At 43.1% G+C, this 26,433-nt stretch overlaps 1 protein-coding gene across 2 annotated transcripts in view; it reads right to left on the bottom strand.

Moving 5' to 3' along the window:
* The window catches only part of SHC4 (SHC adaptor protein 4), a 51,432-nt gene extending 26,134 nt beyond the window's left edge, over positions 1-25,298 (bottom strand). For both annotated transcript variants that reach the window (XM_073303952.1, XM_073303953.1), the window contains exons 1-2: positions 23,684-25,298; positions 12,356-12,426 (exon numbers count right to left, since the gene is read on the bottom strand). In XM_073303952.1, the coding sequence (XP_073160053.1) occupies positions 12,356-12,426; positions 23,684-24,268 (656 nt within the window). In that variant the 5' untranslated portion in view covers positions 24,269-25,298. The remainder of the gene's footprint in view (positions 1-12,355; positions 12,427-23,683) is intronic.
* Positions 25,299-26,433: the final 1,135 nt, after the last annotated feature.

Consider the following 26,433-nt stretch of genomic DNA (forward strand, 5'->3'; position numbering starts at 1 on the left):
TGGAGTACAGTCCATCAGATAAATTGCCACCTGGAGAATAGTGTAATGTCAATGATGGCTTTCAAGCTAGAGAAAACCAGACATACCACTCAACACTACCAATGGCAGCCTCAAAGGGTGAGTAGCAAAATCCCAGAGCTTAGGGAGAGCTCGTAAACATACACTGGAACAACCTACTGCAGAACCTACACTTCAGGAGGAGATGCACACTTTGGGTATGACTTGCAAATAAGCTGAGCATGATACCTGAATGGGCCAGATCCTAAACTGGTGTGAACTGATAGATCACCATTGGTTTCAATGGAAATATGCCAATGTGTACCAGCTCAGCATCCAGCCTTATGGGTTTTGAACATTAATGACGTTAATGTTCAACTGAACTTTCATTGTAAAGGAAATCTTGAGTAATTAAACTTAAAGGCTATCACGATTAAGAAGAGAAGTAAATTCAGCGGATATACTCTGCAGGGAATGAAAGACTTTGGACGGATGAAAGTGGAAGACAAGCACATGTGCATTTCAGCAGACTAAACAATGCATTACCATAGCATGGGCCAAGCTCTTAGCAATGAGAATTGCCAAAACAATCACCTAGTTTAGAAATAATAAGCACTAAACCCTGCAAGCCATGGTGAGAAATACAGTTAGGAAGGCCAATAAATGATTAATATGAAAAACCTGTGAGATTCCTAGCCACAAAATCAACCTTTAAAATGGTAAAAAAAAAATAAAAAAAAATGTTCATCTTGCATTCTAGGTCAGTACTAAAAGAAACCAAACTGGCCTGACATCGTATAAATTAACCAATCAGGGTTATTAGCCTACTTCCCAGCAGCCCCAGATTTTGCAGGACTGTCCATCTTCGAGCCCCAAACCCCCTGTCCTAGCTGAAGTGACTCAGATCCCACAGGGCTGGTTCAGCTTAGCTCCTGGCATTGTGACCTGGGCCCTGGAGCATGAGGTTGCAGTGCTACTTATTCAGATTTGGCCTGGTCTGCTGTCCACTCCCTGTCCTGCAATGCCTGGAGCAAGGAGCCAAGCCCAGCCAGCCATGCCGGGCAGGAGCCAACACTGCAGGGTAAGGTGGAGTGGGCTCTCTTTGCAACTCCCCCCTCTGCAAGCGCCTCCCATCCCCCAGGGCAGGACTCATCTTAAAATGTTGGGAGGCATGGACTAGCCCAGAACACCGAGGCTGGTTATATAGCAAAAGATGCAGAGACACTGGCCAAAATCAAAAACAAGGAGATTTGGCAACAGATGAACGATTGGACTCTTCAGCCAGGACAGTCTATACAGAATGAAGGAGTCCAAAGCAAAATTGATAACAATAGATCCCAATCTTGTACTAGAAAATGAAACCTTGGGAGTACCCATCCACACAAGCAATTTTCAGCAAAGGGGAACAAAGCAAAAGGAGGATAATTACTCAGCAGTTTCCATTACCTGTACTGTTCAATGTAGAACGCCTAGTCCCTTGTCTCATGTATTGGCTGCTGGGTATCCATGGATGGCATTTTAGATGATCTAACCACCTTTCCAATACATAAAATAGTTTCCTCAAGCTAGCCATGATATGTCTGGCTTTAATTTGAGTAATGACATATTTTACAGCTCACTAATATTGTGCTAAGTTGCTTATTTCAAGCACATCTAATGTGTAAATTACATAATAATGACATACTTTTAAGTTAGTAACAAACTTTACAGCATATGTGGCTGCACATTTATTTTGATAGTTATGAAAAATAAATAATGGGATAACACCTGATTTATATCCTAAAGTATTTCTAAGGTACAGTACAATTCAATAGGACAAATATAATTACAACATAAATTGCACCATAGATTAGAGAGAAGAAACCACTGTGGATATACCCCTGCTATGATGAAATAGCACTTGTTATATTGATAGATTTCTAGAAGCAAGTTGATTTTAAGTTGCTCTTTCAGGAACACATTTTCAGCTGGCATCAAACCAGCCTCCAATTTTGTACCTGCCATAGGACATACACCTGAATTAGTGGATGTAGATGTGATAGTTAGGCTTCCAGCAGTCCAGTCCACATATGCAAAATGGATGGAAGTGCAGTTGTGTGGACAAAAGAACTCGTATGTACATTTTTACGCTTAAAATCTGAGGCTGTGACTGAAAATGCGGTCCTTGTTATCACATTCGGAATGAAACGATGTGATTCCACTTTACACTCTACTGCAGTTTTTCCTCAACTGGTGGGTCCCGAAAGGCAACCGAGGGGCTGAGAGGGATTGAAAATTTTATTACAGTCAAAAGCAAAGAAAATCTTGTTCCCAACTTTCTGCACACCCTTATCCGTCCAAGTTAAATATTCTCTATCAACCTCTCAAAACACACACACACACACACACACACACACACACCCCAACTCAATAGGCTTATCATCACTGATATGTTTTTAACTCTCACCTTTTCTAATAAATATAAGGAGGTTGTGGAATTTTTCTTTTTCTTTTTCTTTTTCTTTTTTTTTTTACTTCAAATAGGGGGTAGCCAATCTGAAAAGGATGAGAAACACTGTTCTACAAATCCTAGGGTTTCAGCAGCTCTGCTATCTGCTGGATTGAAGGCATCTGAAATTCTAGGGAGCTTAACAAAAAAAGGTCAAGCTAGCTGGCTGCTACAAACCTGTTGAGTGGAAAGCAACTTCCCAGCTGTGTGGGACTTGTTCTCTGGAGTCTGACTCTCTAGAAGAAAACTTGTTGCAGAATTTTATTTTATTTTTCCTTTTAATTTAAAGAGAAGAACTCACAACAACAGTAGACCACTTTGTTTATTGTTTCTCCAAACGAGAGTAAAAGAAGAGACGTGGGCTGATGTAAGTGAATAAGAATGCTGTTGAAATTTGCTTTTAAGCATCTAAAGGCCTGCCTACGCCATCTAACAGAAACGGATTGTGTGGCTCAACAAAGTAGAAAGTAATCATCCAAACAAAGTCAGCCTTATTGAGCCGGCCATCCCTGTCACCCCACTGCAGATGCCCTTAGCCCCAACAAAGTTGCCTGGCCATTTTCAAGTTTACAAGTTAATGTAACAATCAAAGATCCAGAATCTCTTCCCTTCTTCCCATAAATGTCCAAGTATAATTTCTAATAATGAGCTTGATTTATGAGCGTGCGCTAGGAGATGTGTAACAGGGAACTAGCCAGAGGGCTCAGTGAAACCGTGAAAATGCATGTTTATAGTACAACAAAGAGCGGGCAACTGGTTCATGTGAACAAATGACAAAGATTATTCACTTTCCACAGAGTGGGGCCCCAAACTAAAACCGTGGCTCTGAACACTCTTGGACCTTTGAGGTAATTCAGTGACAGACACATTTTGCACACAGCCCTTATTTTTATAATGGGAAGAACTAAAAACCTGTTGTAACCAATGCTGAACCTTGTGGGTGTTTGCATTCTGGATCCAAATAACTTGATTTGAGCGCAACTATAATCTCCATGGGGAAAAGCATTTTGCTCTGGAGAACAACATGCGCTAAACCCTTATAGGATAAGCACCAAAAAGAAGCAAGGGGCAAAACCCCCTCTATTACTACTTTTTTGGTTTAAGTGTGCAATCTAAATATAATTTTAGAGCACAAATATACATAACATTTTGAGATGTATAAGAGATCATCTGAATGCGCAAGACAATTTTTCATTTTTCAAACAGGCCAAGAGATTTATGGTTTGGAGTATACATCAATACCACGATAAATCATCCTATTTCTAACCTTCCAAGAAACTGATGACATCGACCCCATATCCTGTCCTTTCAGGCATAAGGCACATGACTTGCTCCGTTAATTTCAGTGGAACTAAATAAGCCATCCAAGACACCCTGCGGTCCCTTAGAACATGCCATATGGAATGTTAGCCTTGTTGTGTGCAGTGAATTTAGTCAGTTTCGGAAAGCAAGTTCAAGCCTCTAGGGTATACATTGACCTTGATGCAGAGTAGAACATGCACTGATAGAAACAGAAGTTAAGCATGAAAGTCCAGTCTCACAGCATGCACATGTTCCCTTTGTAAAGGAGTAGCAAGGGCTTGTCTATATGCAAATTGCCCTAGTTTAGCTAAAGGTGTGATATAAAAGTGATTTTGCTAACCTGATGAAAAAGGGAACAAGGACACTTTAATCGATATTTAGCTTACGTCAATTAGGGACAGGTTTAAGCGACCTTGAAATAAGTCACTCAGACTGAAATAAGCATATCTGTAACTAAACAGGATTAAAAACCTACATAAATTAAGCTAGCGCAACTTCTGTGGATACACAAGGCCTAAGTGCAGCAAATTCAGGGAAGAATAAAAGCAGAGGAGCTCCAGATTCTTTTTTCCAGTCTAGGTCTCCTTCCCGCACAGACTTACGGTGAGCTATGCCTCGAAGGGCAGGTCTACAGAGCAGCTGGGAGGTGCAATTCCCAGCTCAGGTAGACATACATGCGCTAGCTCTACTGGTGCGAACACCTAAATGTAGCAATGTGGCCGCCGCAGCACGGACTTGGGCGAGCAGCCCAAGTATGTACCCGGGGGTGTTGGGTGGGATTGTACATGGGTGGTTACCCCGAGCCACTGCCTGTGGCTGAGGCCACATTCCGATGTTCAGCATGCTAGCTTGAGCAGAGCCATCTTGTGTACGTCTTGCCAAGCTGGGAACCACACTTCCCAGCTGCAACACAGACACACCCTAAGAGAATCCTGTACCGAACTCTCAGTCCGGGGGCAAGAAGGGAGAAGGTGGCTTTAAGACACCTCTGCACTGTCTTGATCCTGGCCTGCTATCAGAGCTGGAGAAGCTCCTGCTATAATTTAATGAAGTCTTGGGGACATGTCTGAGTTACTGCAGCCTTCCAGAGCTGCCATTGGGACTGTAATACTAGGTACTGTGGCCACAGCCTGGACACATCTCTCCTACCCTCAGCCCCACCCCCTACGCCAGGGTTGTGTCCTTGGGAGGCAGCCTTACAACTGTCTCCACAGTTGCTGTGCTTGGGGAATCTTCCCCCAGCCATGTATAGCAGGATCAGGGCCCCATATACCATTCTGGCTCTTTTCGGAGGCACAAAGGGGCCTGAGCAGGGGCGAGGATTTCATATTCTTCTTCCCCAGTCAGTTCCCACCTGCACACAGAGAGACTGATCCTGACAACCACTCAGGAGAGATCTTTGTCCTCCTCCCACTCCCATGGCAGAAGGTGCAAGGACTCTGAAGTCAGTCCAGTCAGCCTCAGCAAAGAGCACATTGATACTGCTCAGCCATGAGCTGCACAGCTACTTAGCTGGTTTGCCTCTCTCTGACTCATTGTTGCCTCTGACCCCAAGATCTTTCCTTCACCTGGCTCGGAGGAATATTAAAAAAATATACAAAAATGACATGCATCAAATCCGCTCCCCCTGCACAAAGTCTGAGTAAATAGGCTTTGCACAGGCAAAATCTGCAGGGAATGACACTCCAGAGCACACCTATGTAGAAATTCTACAGCAGCTAGTGCCCCCCACCTGGTACATTCATTATTATTGATCAGCACAGATGGAACCACCAGCGCACTATAAAGACAATTCCTGCTCCTTTGTGCCTGTAACTGTAACCCAAGTATTTTTACTGCAGCATTTGATGTGTGGGTGTGGGTGTGGGGGGGTGTATTGGTGGAGGGAGCAGGCAGGATTTTAAGTCCAAAGAAAGGGAGAGAAGCAATGGGGAGAAGTCATGGATTTTAGCATATTCTGTGTCTGCAGAACAGGGCAACTTGACTAGAAGGGTCCAGAAACATCCAGACATAGGGTGTGGCAGTTACTGGGCATGTTCAGCAGCTGTTTCTGAAGCTGGGCAGAGGGTTTTCAATAAGGGCAAGGAGTCTTGCAGCTTCCACAAATTCACTGACAGCTGAGTCAGTCAGAGCTCACCATGGGGAAAGTTTATAAATACAAAGGTTACAGACAGTCCTAGAGACTTAGCAGCATGCAAGACCAACGGATGTTGTCGGCTGTGGGGGCGAGCTCCCAGCACCGTACTTGTCTGGATACAGGCTACGGTTCCTATCTTACAGCAACTGAGAAGACCAGTCATCTTGTTATCCACATGCTAGCTGTAAGGATGCCCAGACTTTTCTTTGCTGAAAGCCGCTGAAGAAGTGCTGGGAAAAGAACTGAAATTCTGCCATTCTTCTCAAGCCCTGAAGAGTCCCGGTGACACACACACAACATATCAAGGCCACGTTATAGAAACTAAGAAATCATCTCTGAAAGAAGATCATATGGGAATGTGCCTGTGTGTATTTTAGTAGAGAAGTATAAATGTTATGGTGAAACCTTGCATGTAAACATATGTAACAAAAGCACAGTGGGAAAGTCTATATAAGAAACAGTAGATTTGGTACTTTATAGATTTTATTTAAGACGTTACTCGTAAATGATTCCAAAGACTATTTACAATGTGTTTTGTGTATTAAATATTTGATTGCAAAGAATCTGTATGGTTCCCTCTCTCAAACTGTCTGGGATCTATTAACGCCTACCCACAGGGCTTTACATAAAATAGCCCTGAGGTTTAACTCTGTGTAAGACTTTCTGAAAAGAGAGCGCTCTAGCCTATGTTTCAGCAAAGAGTTAAGCTGCTGTACAGGAAGAAGGGGAGCGTAATAGGTTATACATAACATTGCCTGAAACCGGTGGGTACACAGCCAGCTTTGCCTCCACCGCTGCTGTGCGCGCTACTGCGGATACCCGGCTAGTTACATTCGTACTAGCTTGGTGAGCGTTAGTGTGAGTACGTGGAGATGAGCAGGGACACTCACCCCCAGCGTGTAGTGTAGATGAAGCTTAGACACACATTTTGGGGCTGCAATTTTGAAAAATGCTCCGTTGTGTAGAGGAATGCTATCAAGGTAAAAAAATCAAATCTATTTTCCCGTTTGCAGATACCTCAGATAATTAAAACTGAAAACATTTAAAATAGCCGGTATTTTTGTACGTTATTTATACTAGTTTCTCAGCTAGGAGGAGGAGAATAGACTAATCAGTTTTCTGTTTGCATCTAGTTAGTTGCTAATCTATTGACCTTCAAATTCTGCTGCACTAGGCCAGCATTAGGGTTGCAGACATGCTTTAGGTTTGCACTTCTCTTTCACACACACTGCAAGGGGCTGTTTTATTTTCTTTTTTAAATGTTCTCACTGGAATTTTTTAAAGTAATGGAAACATGTCTATTGTTAAGTTTTAACATTGCTCATGTTTACAAACCCTAAAATTTGGGCCAGATTGGACTTGGTGAATTTCCTTTAAACAATTAATTGCTCATTATTTTCCAAACAATCCATCAACAGCTCTAGTTTGTAAGTGTAATGACATACTCCATGGCATGCCGTTGTGAGATAACCTCACTTTTTGGCTTCTAGAGCTACTGAAGACGACAATTTATTGGTCTGAATGCCAAACGCTGACTTCCATGAGCCAATGGAACGGCACATACGTTTTCGATCTGTGAATAATTAGCGCGAGGGAATTGTATTGATAGCACAATAGCTTTTCTTTACTGTACAAAGCCAGGAACTGGGCTGGCTGTGTGCATAAGTTGATTATAAGTGCAAACAGCTTCTAGTTTCAAGTATGCACAAATCAAGGCTGCATTAAAATATGGTACACAGGAGCTTTAATGATAGACTTTTAACACCAAGACAAAAAGCAAACTTGTTTTTTGGAACGTATGGACAATATACGAAGCAGGGAAGCTAGCTCAGGTCACAGCAGAGATGAGATGCTACACCTTAAACAGCCTGGGTGTCAGCGAGAGCAGATGGACTGGATCAGGAAGATTAACAGCCTTTGGAGAAACTTTGCTGTGTTCTGGATGGAATGATGGACAACACCATGAGGGTGTTGCCATTCTTTTGAAGAAGAGAGTGGAGGTCCATCAGCATCAGACTTATGAGAGCCAGAATGACAGGGAAATGTAATAATATCACCCTAATTAGGTGCTATGCTCCGAAAAATGACAGTGATGAAGAAGTAAAGGACAAATTCTACCTTACACTACAGGCAGCATTAGAGAGAGTACCATGCCATGACCTAACTATTATCACGGGAGACCTGAATGCCAAAGTTGGTGAGGACAACACAAACAACGACAGAGCAATGGGAAAACGTGGGTGTGCCACCATGAATGAAAACAGAGAGAGGCTTGTTGATTTCTGTAATATGAATAACCTAGTCATCGGTGGAACCCTGTTTCAACACCGTGAAATCCACAAGCTGACATGGTGTTCTTCAAATGGCAGAGATAAGAACCAGATTGACCACATGATGACCAATGGCAAATGGCGACACTCACTGACAGATGTGAAAGTGAAAAGAGGTGCAGATATTGGCAGCAACCATCACCTTGTGACAGCCTCCGTCAAGCTAAAACTGAGAAGTGTGGGACAAGGAAGTTATGACATTGACAAGCTAAAGTCCTCTGAAATACAGAAAGCCTTCATTCTGCAGTTAAAGAACAGGTTTCAGGCACTTGCAGACCTTGATGAAGAGGAGGGGAATGCAGATGAGGAGATCAACAAGAAGTGGGACAAAGTAACAGCAATTTATAAACAGAGCAGTGAAGCCTGTCTAGGCTACAGGCAGAAGAGAGGGAAGGAGTGGATTACACCCAGCACATGGAACTTCATAGAAACCAGACGAGCCCTGAAGAAAAAAAGGTTTAGACACAATATCCCAGAAGCAAAAGGACAAATACCACAAGCAGTATAGCAAGGCACACTGGGAGGTCAAACACCTTGTGAGAGCGGACAAACGACATTATATTGATAATCTGGCAACACAAGCAGAGGATGCAGCTGCTTGTGGTGAACATGGAACCGTCTACAAAATGATGCGGGTTATCAGTTGTAAACGGCAGACACCAACAAACAATCTTATCAAGGAAAAACAAGGCCACCCACTAACAAAAGAAAAAGAACAAGAAATATGCTGGACAGAGCATTTCAAAGAACTGCTGAACAGGGAGCCACCTAAAGAGGAAGCAAACATCCAGGAGGCAGAAGAAGATCTTGATATCAACACAGACATCCCAACTAAGGAAGAGATCATTCAAGCCATCAAATCCTTAAAAAACGGGAAAGGTCCTGGCGAGGATAACTTGAGTGCAGAATTTGTTCAAGGTAAATCCTGAGTTAGCATCTATCCTGGCCCCTCTATTTACATCAGTCTGGGAAAGGGGAAAAAGTGCTAGATGAGGTTATAGTGGTTATAGTGAAGATACCAAATGGGGTTATAGTGAAGATACCAAAGAAAGGAACTCTCAGTGAGTGTAATAACTGGCGTGGTATCACACTTTTATCTGTGCCAAGCAAAAGTATTGTGTAAGATCACAGTTTAACATATATCAGAAGCAGTTGATAGCGTTCTCAGAAAAGAGCAAGCCGGTTTTCAGAAGGGCGTGGATGCACAGACCAGATCTTCCACTCTATGAAACATAATAGAACAGTGCTTAGAACGGCAACAGCAGCTCTTCATAAACTTCATAGACTTTGAGAAGGCTTTTGATAACATTCACAGGACCAGCCTATGGCACATTCTGCAGCCATATGGAATCCCTTATTTCAACTTTACGTGCAGTGTTGATTACAGTGAGCTCAGCTTTGAAGTCAAAACTGGAGTACGTCGGGGTGTGTCATGTCTGCAATCCTCTTCAACATTGCCATCGACTGGGTAATGTGGCATACAACAGAAGACATGCTAAGAGGCATTAAATGGACATCCTTCTCATCCCTGGAAGACCTGGACTTCACAGATGATCTCACTCTCCTATCACATACCCAACACCATATACAAAAAAAAACAACTCGACTTAACGCATTCAGCCAGCAAATTGGACTGAAAATCAACCGCAATAAGACAGATATCATGGCCTTTAATATTGCCTCACCATCACCATTACAGAGAGAAGATTATGTTCTCACCAGTGTAGAAACATTCACATACTTGGGCAGCACCATCAGCTAAGATGGTGGAACAAGCCAGGACATCCAGAACAAAATCAATAAAACCAGGAACGCCTTCAGGAGCTTAAATACAGTCTGGAAATCATCAAAATATAACACCAAAACCAAACTCAAGATTTATCAGAGCTGTGTATTTTCAACAGTACTTTATAGTGCAGAATGCTGGGGAATGAGAAAGTATGACATGTCCAAACTGTCTTCATTACATACAACCTGCCTCAGAAAAATCCTCTGTATCTTTTGGCCCAGAACAATCTCAAACCTAGATCTATTGACACAGTGCAGCCAAGAGGATATGAGCACCATACTTGCCAGGAGGCATTGGAGATGGATTGCCCACATGTTTTGGATGGAAACTGAGTCCATCACCAGAGTAGCAATAAGATGGACACCTGAAGGCAAGTGAAAATGAGGCTGCCCGAAAAGAACATGGCAAAGAGTTGCAGAAGCTGAGCTGAAAACCTAGGGCACAGCTGGGGAACCACTGAAAGACTTGCCAGAAACAGACAGGAGCGGAGGAGCTTCGTCGCTGCCCAAAAGGCCAGAGGCGTAATGGGAACATGATGATGATGATTTTAACAATTTATTTTTCAAAGGCAGAGGCTCACCTCCAACATTCCACTTCATACAAAAGCCCCATTTAAAAATGATGCAGCATCTTATCAAGAGACTCAATATCAGCGTTAGCAACTTCACTTATAAGATAGATTGGCCAAATTCAAACAGCTTTGTAATTTTTCAAGTCCCCTTTCCTTAATCTTGATTATAATAATCCCCTGGAAGCTTAAAACTTTTCCTTCATGTTTCTGTCCCTTCTCAGCCCTGCGCAAACACAAACACACTGAGGAGCAGAAATGCCCCTTGGGAATTCCTCAATATATAGGTGGTGTGGTTGGGTGCCAGAAGCCTCACTCACATTCCCTGACTCCCCAACATAAACTGGGCTGGGGAATGGCTTGGGATGGGAGGGAGCATATCTGGGGCAAAGCCAGACTACTCTGGCTAGTGTGGCTGCAGGGCAGCTAACTGGCAGCTGGCCTTTCCAGCAGCCCAGAATCTTAGGCCTGGTCTACACTTCGGGGGGGAGGGAACAATCTAAGTTACGCAACTTCAGCTACGTGAATAATGTAGCTGAAGTCGACATACTTAGATCTACTCACCGTGGAGGGTCGACTGCTGCTGTTCCCCCGTCGACTCCGCCTGCACCTCTCGCTCAGGTGGAGTACAGGAGTCGACGGGAGAGCGCTCAGCAGTCAATTTATCGTGTCTAAACTAGACACGATAAATCGACCCCTGGCTGGATCGATCGTTGCCCGTCAATCCTGTGGGTAATGTAGATAACCCCTAGAGGGGCAAAGGTTGGGTGGGCATAGAGCTACCTGTCCGCACACACCTAGGCTGTGCCTCCTGCATGGGGCAGCATAGAATCTAACCCCAGCTGTTAAAGGGCTTTACATGAGCCATGCTACTTCCCGATAAGGAGTTTCTTTTGAAAGGGAAAAGTAGCATTTATTTTGAACCTCAAACATGTGCACTCACACACTTATATACACTCACACACAAATATAGAGTAACATGGACTTCACAGATAGGTAAATGAAAAATAAAGGAAAGGAAATTCTGGCCCTTCCCAGTCCTGTCACAGTATCTTATTAAAAACACTAATGCCTTACTCCAGAAGACTGAATATCAACACCCATCCACTTGATCTGTAGAGGAAGTTACAAACTTACAAAGATAATATAACACAAAGTATTTCACATTTAAGCAGCCCTAAGGGAACTCTACTGAACCCTGAGGAGTGATAACATGGTGGTTTTTTATTATTGGCCAAACCCAGAGGTTTAGTATCTAGGAACAAACTTTTGCTGATCTGAAGCCTGGAAATTAAGGCCTGCTATGCACTAGAAAATGGACAGTGTTTCATACCCATTGTCCAGCCTAACTCTTCTCAGACTCCATGTTCAGCCCTGCTTGGCTGCTCGTGTAAACTGGGCCAAGCAATGCTACACACCTAATAAAGAATTCAAGACTGGGACCTTGCTAGACAGAGGGACCAATCGCACATTCCATCTCGGATATTGAACACATTTTGGTCTCATCTGCATCCAAAACCAAGCGTGAAAGAGGAGGGACCTCAGGATGGGGACTCTGTGTGGTGGTGGTGATGAACACAGATTATTTTCTAGTGCAGACACACCCTATTGCGATGGTCAGATATTTTAGATCACCATGTGAGAAAACACAGGAGTCTGAAGAGAAAACCCACATCTAAGGCTTTGTGTAGCAATTAACATTCAGGCTTTGTATTAAGCTGGATGTCAGTCGCCCACCACTTACCTGGTGACTTGTGTCCTGGTGCCAAAGTCCAGAGACCTCATTGACTGCAACACTTCTATACAGCCCATGTACTAGAGTAGAAATGGAGAGCAAAAAAAAAAAAAAAAAATCAAAAAAAAAATCACAGCTATTTAAAAGAACACCTTGAAAAACAGAAAGAGGGTCACAACTGGGTGCAGACATAATTTTGGCCCTTTAAGGACATTAAATAGATGTAGAAACATTTGTACAACTGTTTTCAAATCTACTCATCAATATATATTTTATTTGATTGAATAATGTAACTGATGAAACAAGGATTGTAAACAACATAACATTAAAAGGAGGCAGGGCAATTGCCACACACAAAAATCTAACCACCTCCCTCTCCTCGACCCTACTTATCATTGGTTATCTTATTTCAGTTTGTGACAGTCCACTAGGTTTACCACTGGACCATGAGGGATGTGTGAAAGGCAGTGGTGACATTTATACATTAGCAGAAGGGCCATATGCCTTAGGACTGTCCTGCAGAATGGCCAGGCAGGGAACTGCATGTCACTCCAAATAGGACAGCATGGAGGGAAGTATTGGTGAGTACAAGAGGAAGGGCCTTTGGATCCACACCTGTGCAGATTCAGTGGCTGGCAACCCGCATATAGGGTGTTGGGAGAGCAGTGGCTGGTATTCCAGTCCCCAGCAGCAGGTGTGGAGGGACTGTATCATAGAGCACCAGCCTGCCCCTAGATCAGTGGATGAATTCTGTCCCCTCCAATCTACAGTACACACTTGATTTCCTGCAACAAAGCTGATTCATATGGGCTTTGTACAGGGGTAGGGGTGAAACAAAGAACTGTCAATCAGAACCTATGTGGAATCTCAGGATGTATTAGCCTAGGGATTCTTTGATGGTTACATACGAACCTATGGACATTTCTAGCTCAGTACAGTATGTAAGTCAAAGCCACTGACTGATATTACTTCACTCCAAAACATGTACAGTAGAACCTCAGAGTTACAGACACAGACACCTGAGTTACAAACTGACCGGTCAACCACACACCTCATTTGGAACCGGAAGTACGCAATCAGGCAGCAACAGGGACAAAAAAAAGCAAATACAGTACAGTTGCATGTTCTTCCGGTGAGTTAGCCACATGACTGTCTCTTCCTGAATTAAAGCCTCTGTTTGGTGAATGAAAAGAACTAAAGTAAGGAGATTATGGAATATTCTCACAGAAGCTACAGCTGACACTAGCTTGAGGATTTCTGAAATTACTGTTACAGAAATATTTTTAGCGTACCCAAGTTTTGTTCTGTTTTTTAATTGTACAAAGTGGTATTTCTGCTGTTGGAAACTGTGACATCGTCCTGTAGGGCTGTGATTTAAAAATTAAAGGAAGTAAAAATCTGAGTTATACATTGCAGCATTTATGGAGAATGGGGTGTTCCTTCGTAAGAGCTAACTAATGAGAAGGGGAGTAGCTAAGCATGTTGCTCAGAAAAGTATTGTAAAAGTCTGTTTTCAGGCACAGTTTTTAAACTCCATTTTCTCTTAGGAACAGAAATTCAGTGAGCTGGCCGGCGACACTCTGCTTCCTTGGATGAAACGAAAGATTCAGAGGAGGGAGTGAGTCATATGCTGGGATCATATGATGATGAGTAAATTCACCCTTGCATTCTGAACAGATGCGTGGGAAGCTACTCTAAGCAAAGATGAAAAAAATCAATACTAGGTTTTCGCAATAAATTACCCTGACTGGAGCTGAGCTGATTCACAAAAGATGACTCCTTACTTAAAACCTGGGTAGAGGAAATGCATTAATATGGCAGCTTCCTCAGTTCCCTGATTTGTTTACTGTCCATGAGTGACCTGAAGATACATGATCAATAAAGTCTGAATCTCCAAATCTCAGGGGGAAAAGAGCAGGGAAAAGTGTAGAAAGAAGATAGTGGCCAGGGTCCAGGAGAAGCCGGTCAAAGAGAATGGGAGAAGCTGATCAACGGGAATGGGAGGGAAATGGAAGGCTGTGCCCCAGTATTCAGGAACTTGTGCTGAAGAAGAGACCTGTGGAGCAATCAAAAAGGGACTTAAAGGAGACTGGAACCCCTGCTAAAATAAAGCAAAAGAGACTGCCCTAGGAAGTAAAAAGTGTGATGCCTTTGACTTCGGGTCTGTCTACACTGGAGCTGGAGGTGTCACTTCTAGTGCAGGTAGACATACCCACACTAGCGCTGATTGAGTAGTGCAGTACCAGTAGAAGTGTAGCTGCCATGGCATGAGTAGCGGGATGGGCTAGCCACCCAAGTACCTAGGTAGGGCGGGGGGTCTTACCCAAGTGTTGCCCTAACTACCCTCTTGTACCCCCTCCCACAAAACCCCCTCACCTGAGTTTACTGGTGCTTGCAAACTGGGCTAGCTGGCGTGGATGGGGAAGTGGGCAAGAGCCTGGGTTCTGCTTTCGCTCAGGCTGGTAACCACTTTGCAGTGAGGATGCAGGCTCACTCATCTGAATGCCAGTAGTCACCCACTGCCTTCCCACAATCCCTTCATGCACCCAGAAGGATGGGCAAATCTCCCACATTTCACTGGGAAAGAATAATTGAGCCACTCAGATTACTGTACCACAGGGAACCATGGAATATGTCCTGAGAAGGCCTAATGATACTCTCATGGGAGTGCAGCAGTAAGAAGGACGGAGTAACAAGTAACTTTGGTAGGGCTTTGCATTGTAGCTGCTCAGACTCATGCTAGGTTAAACCCAGGTGCAAATCACCTGAGTTACCTCAGCAGTGAAGAATCGCTGTCTGACTCAGTTTGGAAGTGGAGGTGGAAGCAGTGGCTCCATGAAATAGCCACCTTGGGTATGGAAGGAGTTTGGTTGGAGTCGGAGACTGCCAAAGGTTTGCACAGGCCAGCATTCTCCTGGCTTCCCCCTTTTTATTTTAAAATAGGGCATAGGCATGGGATTAGCCAGTCTAGCATCTGGTGTAAGTGTTTCAGGAATCAGAAGGAGTGGGATCAAGCCCTTGTGAGTATGATATCCTCATCCTAGTGGTGTAATAAAATACCTTGTAGTATAAGTTATAATATTCTATATACTCTTTCCCATGTTATAATACACTTCTGCATATAAAACTTTCAGTACCAACGCTCCTGGGTTAAGAAAATAGTTAAAATCCCAGCAGGGTTGGCTAGAAGAAAGGATGTCTACTTGAACAACAGCCTGGGGCAGAGGCACCTTTAGAAATTACAATGGAATGTGCTACTTCTACACCAATTCAAAGTTAAATCTTGGAAATGTGCTTTCCTCCAGTTCCTCAGTGACTGGCTGAGATCAGCAGCCAGATGAAGAAGGGCTGGCAGATGTTAAACCCTAGCAAGGTAGAATGGTTATGCTTGAAGAAGAGTTTGCCATCTTGGTGAGGCCACAAATTGACAAAGTCAGAGTTCCACAAATTGTCAAGACAATGTGCAATTTAGGAGTTCTGGGCTCCTTGTTGACCCAGGTCTTGAATAAAGCAGGATTCCCAGAGACACATCCCATCCTTGCTGATGATCACGTATTAATGATAATGCTGGCCATACAATTTATTTAGGCTTGAAAGCATCAGCCCCTAGAAAACTGCAGCTACTGCACGATGCTGCAGCAGACCCACATAGCTTCATAGGTTACCAAGAGCATGTTGCCCTGGAGCTCTGGTCTCTACATTGTACCTGAATAGAAAACAATGTTACATTTGATGTTTGGTCCTTCTTTCCATGCTATAAATGGTCATGGCTTAGGATACTTAAAAGGCCACTTCACTGTCCAGGACCTCAATACTGTCAACAGCTCCAGTCCTCAAAAATAATCAAACCATCTACTGCCAGGGTGAGGACGTTTGCTGAGGAGACAGGCCTTTCTCAGGGGCCCATGGGGACTGTGGTCTCTCCCATCGGCGCTCAGAGCTATTATACACCTTACCATGGTCCAGCTGAAAAGCAAGAAACTTTTTCAACCCGATCTTCCCAAACACAGAGCAGAGCACTTTAAATTATTCGTAATATATATATTTCTAGCAAGCTACCCATGCTGTTTTTCCCCCTGCAGGATGAATGGAAAGAAAATCCCAACTACAAGATGGTTTAAGTCTAAATTTGGAAGGTGTTTTCATGCCACAATAATTGACTGAGTAAAAAAATGTAAATGAAATAGGCCAGAGCAATTAGCTTACTCAAGGTTGTTGTAATAAAAGATACAAGTATAAGGGCCAGTTACTTGTATGCAAACTTTTGACCTAAACAGCTGATGTAGCATCTGAATATGCCAATAGCAGCTTGATTCTTGATTTCCAAAGCTGTAGAAGGAGGGTACTTGTCACTAAGACTCAAAGGCCAAAGGAAAGCAGTAGAGAGAATCAAAGCTGAATCAAGGGTACTGCACAGAGCAAGAACAGCAGAGAATGCAGATAATGTACTGTCCTGACTACAGAAATACTCTGCCTAAGGAAAATCACCATAACTAAATTTGAGCCCTAGGCTAAGAACATGACTTCTGCAATTAGGGCTCGATCCAAAGCCCACAGAGGTCAATAGTAAAGTTCCCATTGACTTCAGTGAGGCAGGGTCAGGTACATACATGGTAGTCCCTCTTTCAGGTTTGAGGGACAGGATTTGATAGTATGTGCTAGAGAGGATTGTTCCTTGCTAAAGGAGAGGCCAACAACTCTTCCAACAGGTATGGGTGTGAGAATAACCCCCAACTCCCTGTATTGGGTGGGGGAGGGTAATCCTGGATAGCGGGGTCTAGACATCCTTATGCCGAAGCTGATTTGGGAACAATTCTTGTGTAACCGAGCTGGGGAAGATAAAGGTGGAATCTTTTCCCTTCTAGTTACAACAGTATGATGCAGAGTCAATGAAAAGCAGGATGAAAGGTTGCGTGGGAGGAGGTGCCAGGATGCAGCAACATAGGTTATGTGACTTTGATGACCCCTTCAACTACAGCTCCAAGGCTCCTGCCTTGCCTTTCCTTAACACAGCTAATGCTTCCAGTACTAGTTTGAACGACTGCACTGATTCACCTAAATAAGTGAGACAGCGAGCAAAATGCCGTGCTTCAAATTAAACCATTCAGCTGAAGCTTTACAGTTTTACTTATTAGTTAACAGAGGTGACCCACTCTTCGGTCAGTGTCAGCCCCTGCAGATCCAAAGGCTGACTAGCCAGGAATTGGCACTCTGTGCTTTCAATGAAAACAGTCCTGTATTATGCTGCTACCAAATAGCTTTGTATCCAATGTATATGAGTTTAAGTACTGACCTTAAGTTCAATTCACTATAAACATAATGTAGCTGCGTGGGGAAAGAAAGCATCATAAACATTTGTACTGAATGCAAAAAAGCATGCCAACAATGCTACTCTGATTCAAATACTTCCGTACCCAGCATTGCTCTAACAAGGAGCTTTTGAACTAGAAAAAGTTTCTGAGTTTCCCACGCCTGCCTCTTCCTCCCCTTTCTGGGTAATGGTGTCCTGTGTTTGGGACTGCCTCACTCACAGGGCTATGTCACCTGGGGGTGCTCCGATCGCAGTGTCCCCATCCCCAGTGTGCTTGAACAAACTCTGATCTCTGCAGCTCATGTGTAGTGGGGTTAAGCTTCTTCATACAACTGTTGGGTTTGTTTGTTTTTTATGCTTGTGGCACCTTAGAGACTAAGCAATTTATTTGAGCATGAGCTTTCGTGAGCTACAGCTCACTTCATCGGATGCATACTGTGGACTTTTTGTGTGTATATAATAAGATCTTCTACACTTTCCACAGTATGCATCCGATGAAGTGAGCTGTAGCTCATGAAAGCTCATGCTCAGATAAATTGGTTAGTCTCTAAGGTGCCCCAAGTCCTCCTTTTCTTTTTGCGAATACAGACTAACACGGCTGCTACTCGGAAACCTTTGTTTTTTATGATGCGCCTCTGAACTTTTAGTGGAGCCAAAGGCTAAGGAAACGGTCACAAAGCCATAAATAACAAGCTCTGGTAGTCACTGTACCAAGCCTGATTGCTCCAGTGACAGCCTTGTCCTCCTGTTGGTTTACGTATTGGTCTAACTGTTAGAAAGGGTCAGGTACCGTCAACAAAACTCTAACCATAGCAACACACAGTTCAAAATTCTATTTTCGTCAATTCAGAAAGGTGGTGGTTTGAGGTTTGGTTTTGTTCTTTCTTCTTCTTCTTTCAGTTTTCTGGTTTATGTCGTCATTATCAGCCACCACATCAGGCTGCTAATGACCAGCTGAACCTTTCAGTTCTGCCCCAGGTTTTTCGTTCCTCCAGAAATTCTTTAACTGCCTGTTCCCCAACCTGCAGGGTGCTGAGTTTCTCCTGCAAAACTCTGAACACCTTCCAACCCCAAACAAAATCCAACAGAGCAAACAAAACACTGCACTACATCCACAATTCTCCCCCTAGGGAGAGGATGAGCCAGAGAAAGCATGAACCATGTGTGACAGATGTTAGGTTGCTTCATGCACTACTGGCAGGTGTTCTGATACTCCGGGGCTGAGGGCAGAATAAGAAGCCATATAGACTAGACTAGAACCCAAACGGAAGCAGATGGTTCTCAGCACTAGAGCAAGTCAAAATCCTTTAACGCAAAAACATTTTGGGATGAAAAATTACTTTCACCAAATGGAAACTTACCCAAGAAAAGCATTATTTTTGGTTGCATTCCCCCCCCCCCATTTTTTGACAAAAATCATTTTAAAAAAATCGCTGAGAAATTTCAATGAAAACAAAATATTCACTTGCAGATTTTTTTTGTGGAAAATCAAATGTATTTTCCAACTGGCTGCACTGGGCCCCTTTGCAGGCTCTAGCCCTAACCGGATTCTTTCAAAGCTCAGCCCTGCTTTGAGCTACCAGCTTCAGATGAGGTAAAAGGCCTAAGCGGCACGATTTTCTGTTAGAAACCACTTGCTACAGTGAAGAACCTGAGTACCAGTGTAAACACGGTCAATACGGAGTTAAAGTTGGTAACAGTTGATGGCTATTTGATGGACTTCTGTTCATCGGAGAGGATACTATCCGTCTCTTCTTGGCTGTCGCAGCAGAGACCACGGACAGAGTTTGTGTTACCCTCCTGCCGCACGTTGCTAGCAGTGGTACCTCCAAGTCAGGGTGAAACACATGACCAGAGCACTGAGGAAGTTTGCGCTACCGCTGCCCAGGCCGAACCTGCTCTGTGGATAGAAGAATTTAATCCCTAGGGCTATCAAATAGCAGGACTGCCCAGCACCCGCCACATTTTACAAGCCATCGCAGAGAAATGGCTGTTTAGTTGCCATAGGTCACTCCCTTCCTTAGAGGGGCTGATGGACCTGCTTCTGCCATGTTCCCATCACCTTCTACTCGCGCAGGGAGAAGAATACTGAAACAAAGGACTAATCACAATTGATAAGCCACTGGGCCAGGCCGCCATTGACAGGCTATACAGGAGCAGGACTCATGGGAATTCCTAAATCAGCGGTTACAACCACTGCTGCCTGCTCCTTTCACCCAATGTTCCTGTAAGCTGTTGACCCACAGGGGTGGTTCAGCTAAACACCTGTGTTCTTATTCATTTGGCCATGGATATTACAATAAAATACTTGCACCCAGTGCTATGCCTGTCACAGCAAAAGAGCTAAAAATACATCCTGGTTCATGACTCATAGATGAGACTGAGAAGCAGTGAGTCACGGAAGTTAATCTACTTCCCAGGAGAGTCTTGGATTTTTCATTTATTTTGGGGGTCGGCTTGGCAAAATGCCAAACATATGTGTGTCCATCCTATATCTGAGTGACTCAATCCATGCTTTTGGGACTACATCTCCAGCTCCAAAAAGCCGCAAAAACCGGAGCTTTAGCTGCATGAGACTCTGCAGGCATAATAAAAACATTGCTGCTACTAAAACTGCATGTGACCTGTTATTTTCCTGCTTCTGGCCAGATCCTGGCATTTACATTACTAGAGTGTTATGGGTTTATCAGTTTTCACCAAGTCACATGACCGCAGCTCAGTTCCTGGCTCTGCCACAGATTCACTGTGTGATCTTTGGCAAATCATTTAAATCGCAAATCCCCCTCTGCCAAGTGGGGATGGCCACGCTTTCCTTTCTCACACCCTTTGCCTACCTTGGCCCCAAACCTGCAAAGACTTAAGACTGTGCATAATATTATACACCTGAGTAGTCCCCCACTGAAGCCAATGGAACTACTCAGATATGGAAAGTCGTGCGGGTGTTTAAACCTTTGCAGGATTGGGGCTCTAGTGTGAGAGCTCTTTGGGGCAGGGCAACTGTCTATCCAGTGCCTAGCCCCACCAGGCCCCAGTCTTAGCAACTACTGTAACAGAAATCATAATGACTGAAGAAACAAAATGAGAGAATGAGTTTTAAGACAATATAGAACCAAAATAGCCTCAATTTACAATGTTTTGCAGCGTTGAATATTTTTTATTTTGTTTTGGGGGGCCAGCAGCTGGTAGTGCTCCCCCATACTCAATGGGAGCTCATCCCCAGGTTGGGATGGTTTTGTAGGGAGCCAATTTGATTATTTTTAAAATAATACAAGAAAAATGTTGTACGGAACACCTATAAAGTTAGCTAAGATTTGACTCAAAATACACCAAACCCTGCCCCCAGACACCCCTAATGTAACCTGGATAATACAACTTGGATCCTCTCATTAGTTTTCTCATGCAGATTTCAGTAAGAAATCACCTGTGAGTAAAGGCAAGATTGCACAGGGTAACATGAGAACAGTCATACTGGGTCAGCCCAGTATCCTGGCTTCTGATAGCGGCTGGTTCACAGGAAATGAACAGAACAGAATAATTACCAAGTGATTCATCCCCTGTTGTCCAGTCCCAGCTTCTCAGAATCAGAAGTTTAAGGACACCCAGAGCAAGGGGTTATATCCCTGACCATCTTGGCTAATAGATGGACCTATCCACCATGAAATGGAGTACGGTAGAGAAGCTCCTGTGCATGATCTCTCAGGAAAAACTTCAAAGTGGACATGGTATTCCTCACTTCCTGCCTTAAGGCCACTCTTGCAAACCCCCTTACTCAAGAGACCCCCAACTTATTTTATAGAGGTAACCCAACAGCTATCAGATGAATAGCACTTATATTGGTAAAGAGAAAGAGTGTTGTGAAAAAATGTAAACTACATGATATTAGTACATTATATAATATTAAATTCTAAAATATCCAACAATTTCCCCTTCAATATTTTTAATAGGGGACTCCAGTAAATAAGACTTGTTGCAGACATGTGCTTAACAAAATCATTCAAGATTTTGCAGACTGTTCATACTATTGATTTAAAGACTGAGCTGTTGTAGTACTGTTAAAGTACTGTTTTATGGCCTGATTCAATGACCATGGAAGTCAGCAAAATGATCCCTAGCAACCTCTGTGGATTGGGCCTTCAGAGTTGTATGGTATTAAGGAAAGACACTATTTTCATCAGTCTGTATCTTGTTGTGAATAGAACATATAGCCAGCCTGTCTTTGTGACTGTTGTGCATAGTTATAATCACTTCTTGGCAAGCCTTGTCCACAGTAATTATCAAATTGAGAACAGCAAGTATAGTACAGTAACTCACTGTGCAGTCCCCAGTCTGATTATAATGAATACGGACAGTCCCACACGTTCTATTGGCAAACAACATATAGACAGTTCATGCTGTCTAGCTACTCAGTCTTTCTATAGGAAGACACCAATTAGGCAGTACATGAAAAAAAGGATATGTAAATACATTTCCTTCTATACGCTCTAAAAGATCTAGTACCAAACATATTTTGGAACACAGAAACATGGAAATTGCTATACCATCCGAGATCATGGACCATTAAGTCAGCATCCAGGGTTTGTCAGTGGCCTGTACCAGATGCTAGAGCTAGCCAAAACTTGGAACACATCCCTCTGCCCGCGCCGCTTCCTGCGGCTCCCATTGGCCTGGAGTGGCAAACCACGGCCAGTGGGAGCCGCAATCGGCCGAACCTGTAGACGCGGCAGGTAAACAAACCCACCCGGCCCGCCAGGGGCTCTCTCTGAACAAGCAGCAGCCCTAGTTTGAGAACCACTGGTCTGGAGGACTGGAGAAGGGTAAATATAGTATCTTTTTTTTTCTTTTTTTAAAGGGGGAACAATGAGCACCAGGAGAATTATAGATTGGTCAGCCTAACTTTGATACCTAGAAAGATATTGGAACAAATTATAAAACAATTTGTACGCACCTAAAGGATAATAGGGCTATAAGAAATCACCAATTTGTCAAGCAAAAATCATGCCAAACCAAAGTACGGAAGCCATGACTTTGCCCAGCCTCTTACGCCATTATTCCTGAAGTAACTTGAAAAAAATTTTGCTGTAATTTTCCCATGGCAAAAGCTTTCTCTGTGCCTAATGTAGACAGGCTTCCATTTTGGAAAGCTGTTAGACAGGAGATGAACCTTAAGAAATGAAAAGGTCAGGGTCGAAGGTCCCTGGGAAGCAACTGTCAGTTCTTTTCACAGTGCAAGAATTAGGGTAACAACTGTAAAATCTACACTGGGAAAGAAGAAAAAGAAATGATGCGTGTGCCGTGCGGGAGGGAAGCAGAAAATACAGTTTGCAGGGAATCATTCATGCAGCAAGGTTTTCTTCCCACCAGAGAGTGAAAAATAGAGAGACAAAATATAACAGTACCAGCACAGCACTGAAAATGAAAGATATCCTCCATGAATGGACAGCTCCTAAACGGATAAAAGGGTTTACCGCATGCACTGGTGGTACTAGGAAAATCCGACGCATTCCAAATGCCAATTTAGGACTATAAAACATGCTGCATGAAAGCAAACACCCTTGGTGTTTCCAGGAGAGATGATGCAAAAGAACTACAATTTACAGTAGGATTCTCAGCAACTATTACACACCTACAGCAACATGACAGCATTACGACCCATTTGCGATTTTGTGCTGCAGGATTGCTGTAAAGGGGATAAAGAAATTATTTAGTGTTCACCTCCCTCAAACATGCACTTCCTTATTCTTTTTTCAAATCAGTTAATCTGCTTAAGGAGCATTTCTTATAATAAACCTTCAAGGAAATGCTTTTGGAGACTACTATTACATTACTCCTTTGGATTACTTATGTACTTTAATTCCCCTTGGTATAATCAACACGTCATTTATACAAGGCCTCAGGAAACAGGGAACATGCCGTATCCAGTGATTTCAGTACCTAGTGAAGAAGTGGGGAAAGGAAGGTTATGTTGCACAAGCCCACACAATTTGATTATTTGCTTTTTAGTGGAAAATCTGAGAGAAGCTACTTACTCGTACACAGTAGGTCATGCCAGTCTTCACAATATCCCCTCCACTCTGCACCGGAGGTTTGTCCTGTTTGCTTAGAGGGGCAGACTCAAAGCCCAGCAAGATGCAGTCATCTTGAGGTTTTGCATTTACATCGAGTTTGTCCGGGTCCTGCCGTGGATAAGAAGTAGGCAGGCAGCTGATTAAACTGATTTCTGGTGAGGTTGGGCTGCTTGGAACTGTAACACACTCTGTGAGTTTAATTCTTGGCACCTCTTTTGTCCCCAGACAGAAGTTTTTAAAACCAGGCAGATTAGATGGATTGGATAATTTAATATTAGCCATTCGGGGAATCAAAGTGCACAAAGTGGTAGAGCTGTCCTGTGTCCCCAAGGTGACATCCTCAACTGGCAAATGAGGTGTTGAGGAATGAGAAGATGAAGAGGAGCCTTTGATATTTAAAGAACTACTTTGTGTACCTTCCTCTAATGATGTTATAAAATCATCCCTAAAGCGACTGTATTTAGCCCTGTGAAGCATTCCTGGGTGTCTAAATCGTCCTACATACAGTACGTGTCCACTGAGACTGTGCTGACTGCGTTCTCTCATAGCCTTGGAAGTTCTGTAACTGGATACTGTTGCATAAATTGGCTTTCTTCTTGTAGGTAAATGACATGGAAATTAAGCAATTCAAACTATTTTAAAAACAGACACCAATTGGATATTTTTTGTTGACTGCTTCACCCGTGGCTTATTTTTCTTAATAAACATAGCTTAAGTCTGCATGGTCATCTGTAAGTTATGCTAAAGGAAACATACACACAGGTATAACAATGCTACAGCAGGTTAATCTGAAGAGATGCTATCCATATCTAAAATCACTTCTGCCACAAGCAAGCAAGCCTCTAAATCATTCTCAGCTTTGAACACTCACTGTTATAGCCTGCATCATTAACTGTGAACCCTCGGCTGCTGAAAAGACTAAAAAAAAAAAATATTCCACAGAAAGCAATGCAAGATCGAGAGAATCTCAAAAGCAATTTTAGATTAGCAGGAATCCAAAGAGATACCTTACAAGCCCTGTTCTTAGCATTTTGTATTCAGCTGCGCAACTGGAAAGAAAAATCATGGTTCTGCAATTTGCACATTCTTTATTCACACAATATGATTTTAAAAAACATGCAAAATAATTCTCTGAATGTAGTCAGCAGTTCTTAATACAAATCTTGCTAATTCTTGTTTTTAAAGTCATTCAGCATCGCAATCTAGAAATACGCTCAATATTTGTATGGTCCAGCACAATTTTACTTCAAATCTCCAGACTCATCATCATCATCTTTGCGCAGCTTCTTTGCCAGCCCTTGAGTCATTTCTAGCTTTTCCTTAAAAGCCAGGTTACAGCAGAATTTTTCTGTTCAAAATTCTGAAGAGAGTGTTGCCGTTTTTGTGAATGAAGTTTTCTGAATGAATTTCTCTGTGTGCAAGCTAATAAATCTGTGAATGAAGCTGAGAATGGCTATAACTGACTGACAGTCCCAGGGGTGTTTAATTTTCATCCAATCAGAAGAAAGCCTGGTGACTCATGCACCATAAATACACTAAAGGAGTAGCCATGAAAAAAATGACTTTTTTTGCCCGGGGGGGGGGGGGCAGGGAGGGAGGAGAGAACAGTTTTAATGTGCCAGTAATACAGTTTTTGCTCAGAACATAGCAAAAATTCTATTTTGCTATTATGTCTGAAAGGCACCATCAGAAGCCAATAATTGAATCTATTGTTCCACTGATATTAGGACATATGGTACGATTCCTGTGAGAAGATGTGATGCATCTTTCCTAGAAACTAAGTTCATTTTTTTTTAATTGACTGTTGGTTCAATATCCGATTTATTGCAACATCCTGTGCCTATCAAATTTACTCTAAAGACATGATGAAAACGGCAAAAGCCTAAGCACACAGGAAGCCAGAATCTGAAAAGGCAATGGCATAATCTTTCCTCAAATTGCTGAAATAATGAGCACATAATTCATAGAAACGTTTGTGTTTACTTATGTCCTGTGCAGTTGGATTCAAGCAATGCCTGCATCCAGATGTTATTTTCAACTTCAGAAAGGATGGCATTCACACTTCATTAAGTATCGTGGTGACTTCCCTGCTGTCATTATCCCCACACACACGGATTTCTTCGATTAGAGGGGTGGAATTTTTACTCCACTTCAAACCTGCTTGCACTAAAACTCACCAGTGCTGATAAAATCATGATGGGTAAACATCCTATGCATTAAAATGCTAGCTCCAATATCACTGTATAGGATAAGTGAAGGACCATCTTATGCTACTTCACAGAAACCACATAGCTTTTTAAATAGATATTGTCAACCCCGTTTCAAATTCCTACCTCTCTTGAAGGCATTTATATGGGCCTCAACACCACTCAGCTTCTTGATATCCATGATTAAAAGCCCAAGAGCAGAGATTTGCCCGGCTGAGCCCTCACAGGCTGTGTCTACACTGCATTGTAAACCTGAATCTGTGAGACCTGGGCTTGTGGACTCCGTTTCCAAGCCTAGTCTTGAGTGTCCAAGCTTCTTCATTTTAAACCTCGTCCACACTGAAAAATTGCAAAATGGCCCCAAGTCACTGCAGGACTCGGGCTCTCACCCACCTTGCTATTAGAGTGTTAGGACCCTGGTCAGACTGATGTGTGTTCCGGACGGAAATAGGGTTTGGGCTCAAACCCGAGTCAGAGCCCAGGCTTAGTGTGCTGTGTGGACAT

The sequence above is a fragment of the Lepidochelys kempii genome, chromosome 10 (genome assembly GCF_965140265.1).
Source record: "Lepidochelys kempii isolate rLepKem1 chromosome 10, rLepKem1.hap2, whole genome shotgun sequence".
Classification (NCBI taxonomy): Eukaryota; Metazoa; Chordata; order Testudines; family Cheloniidae; genus Lepidochelys; species Lepidochelys kempii.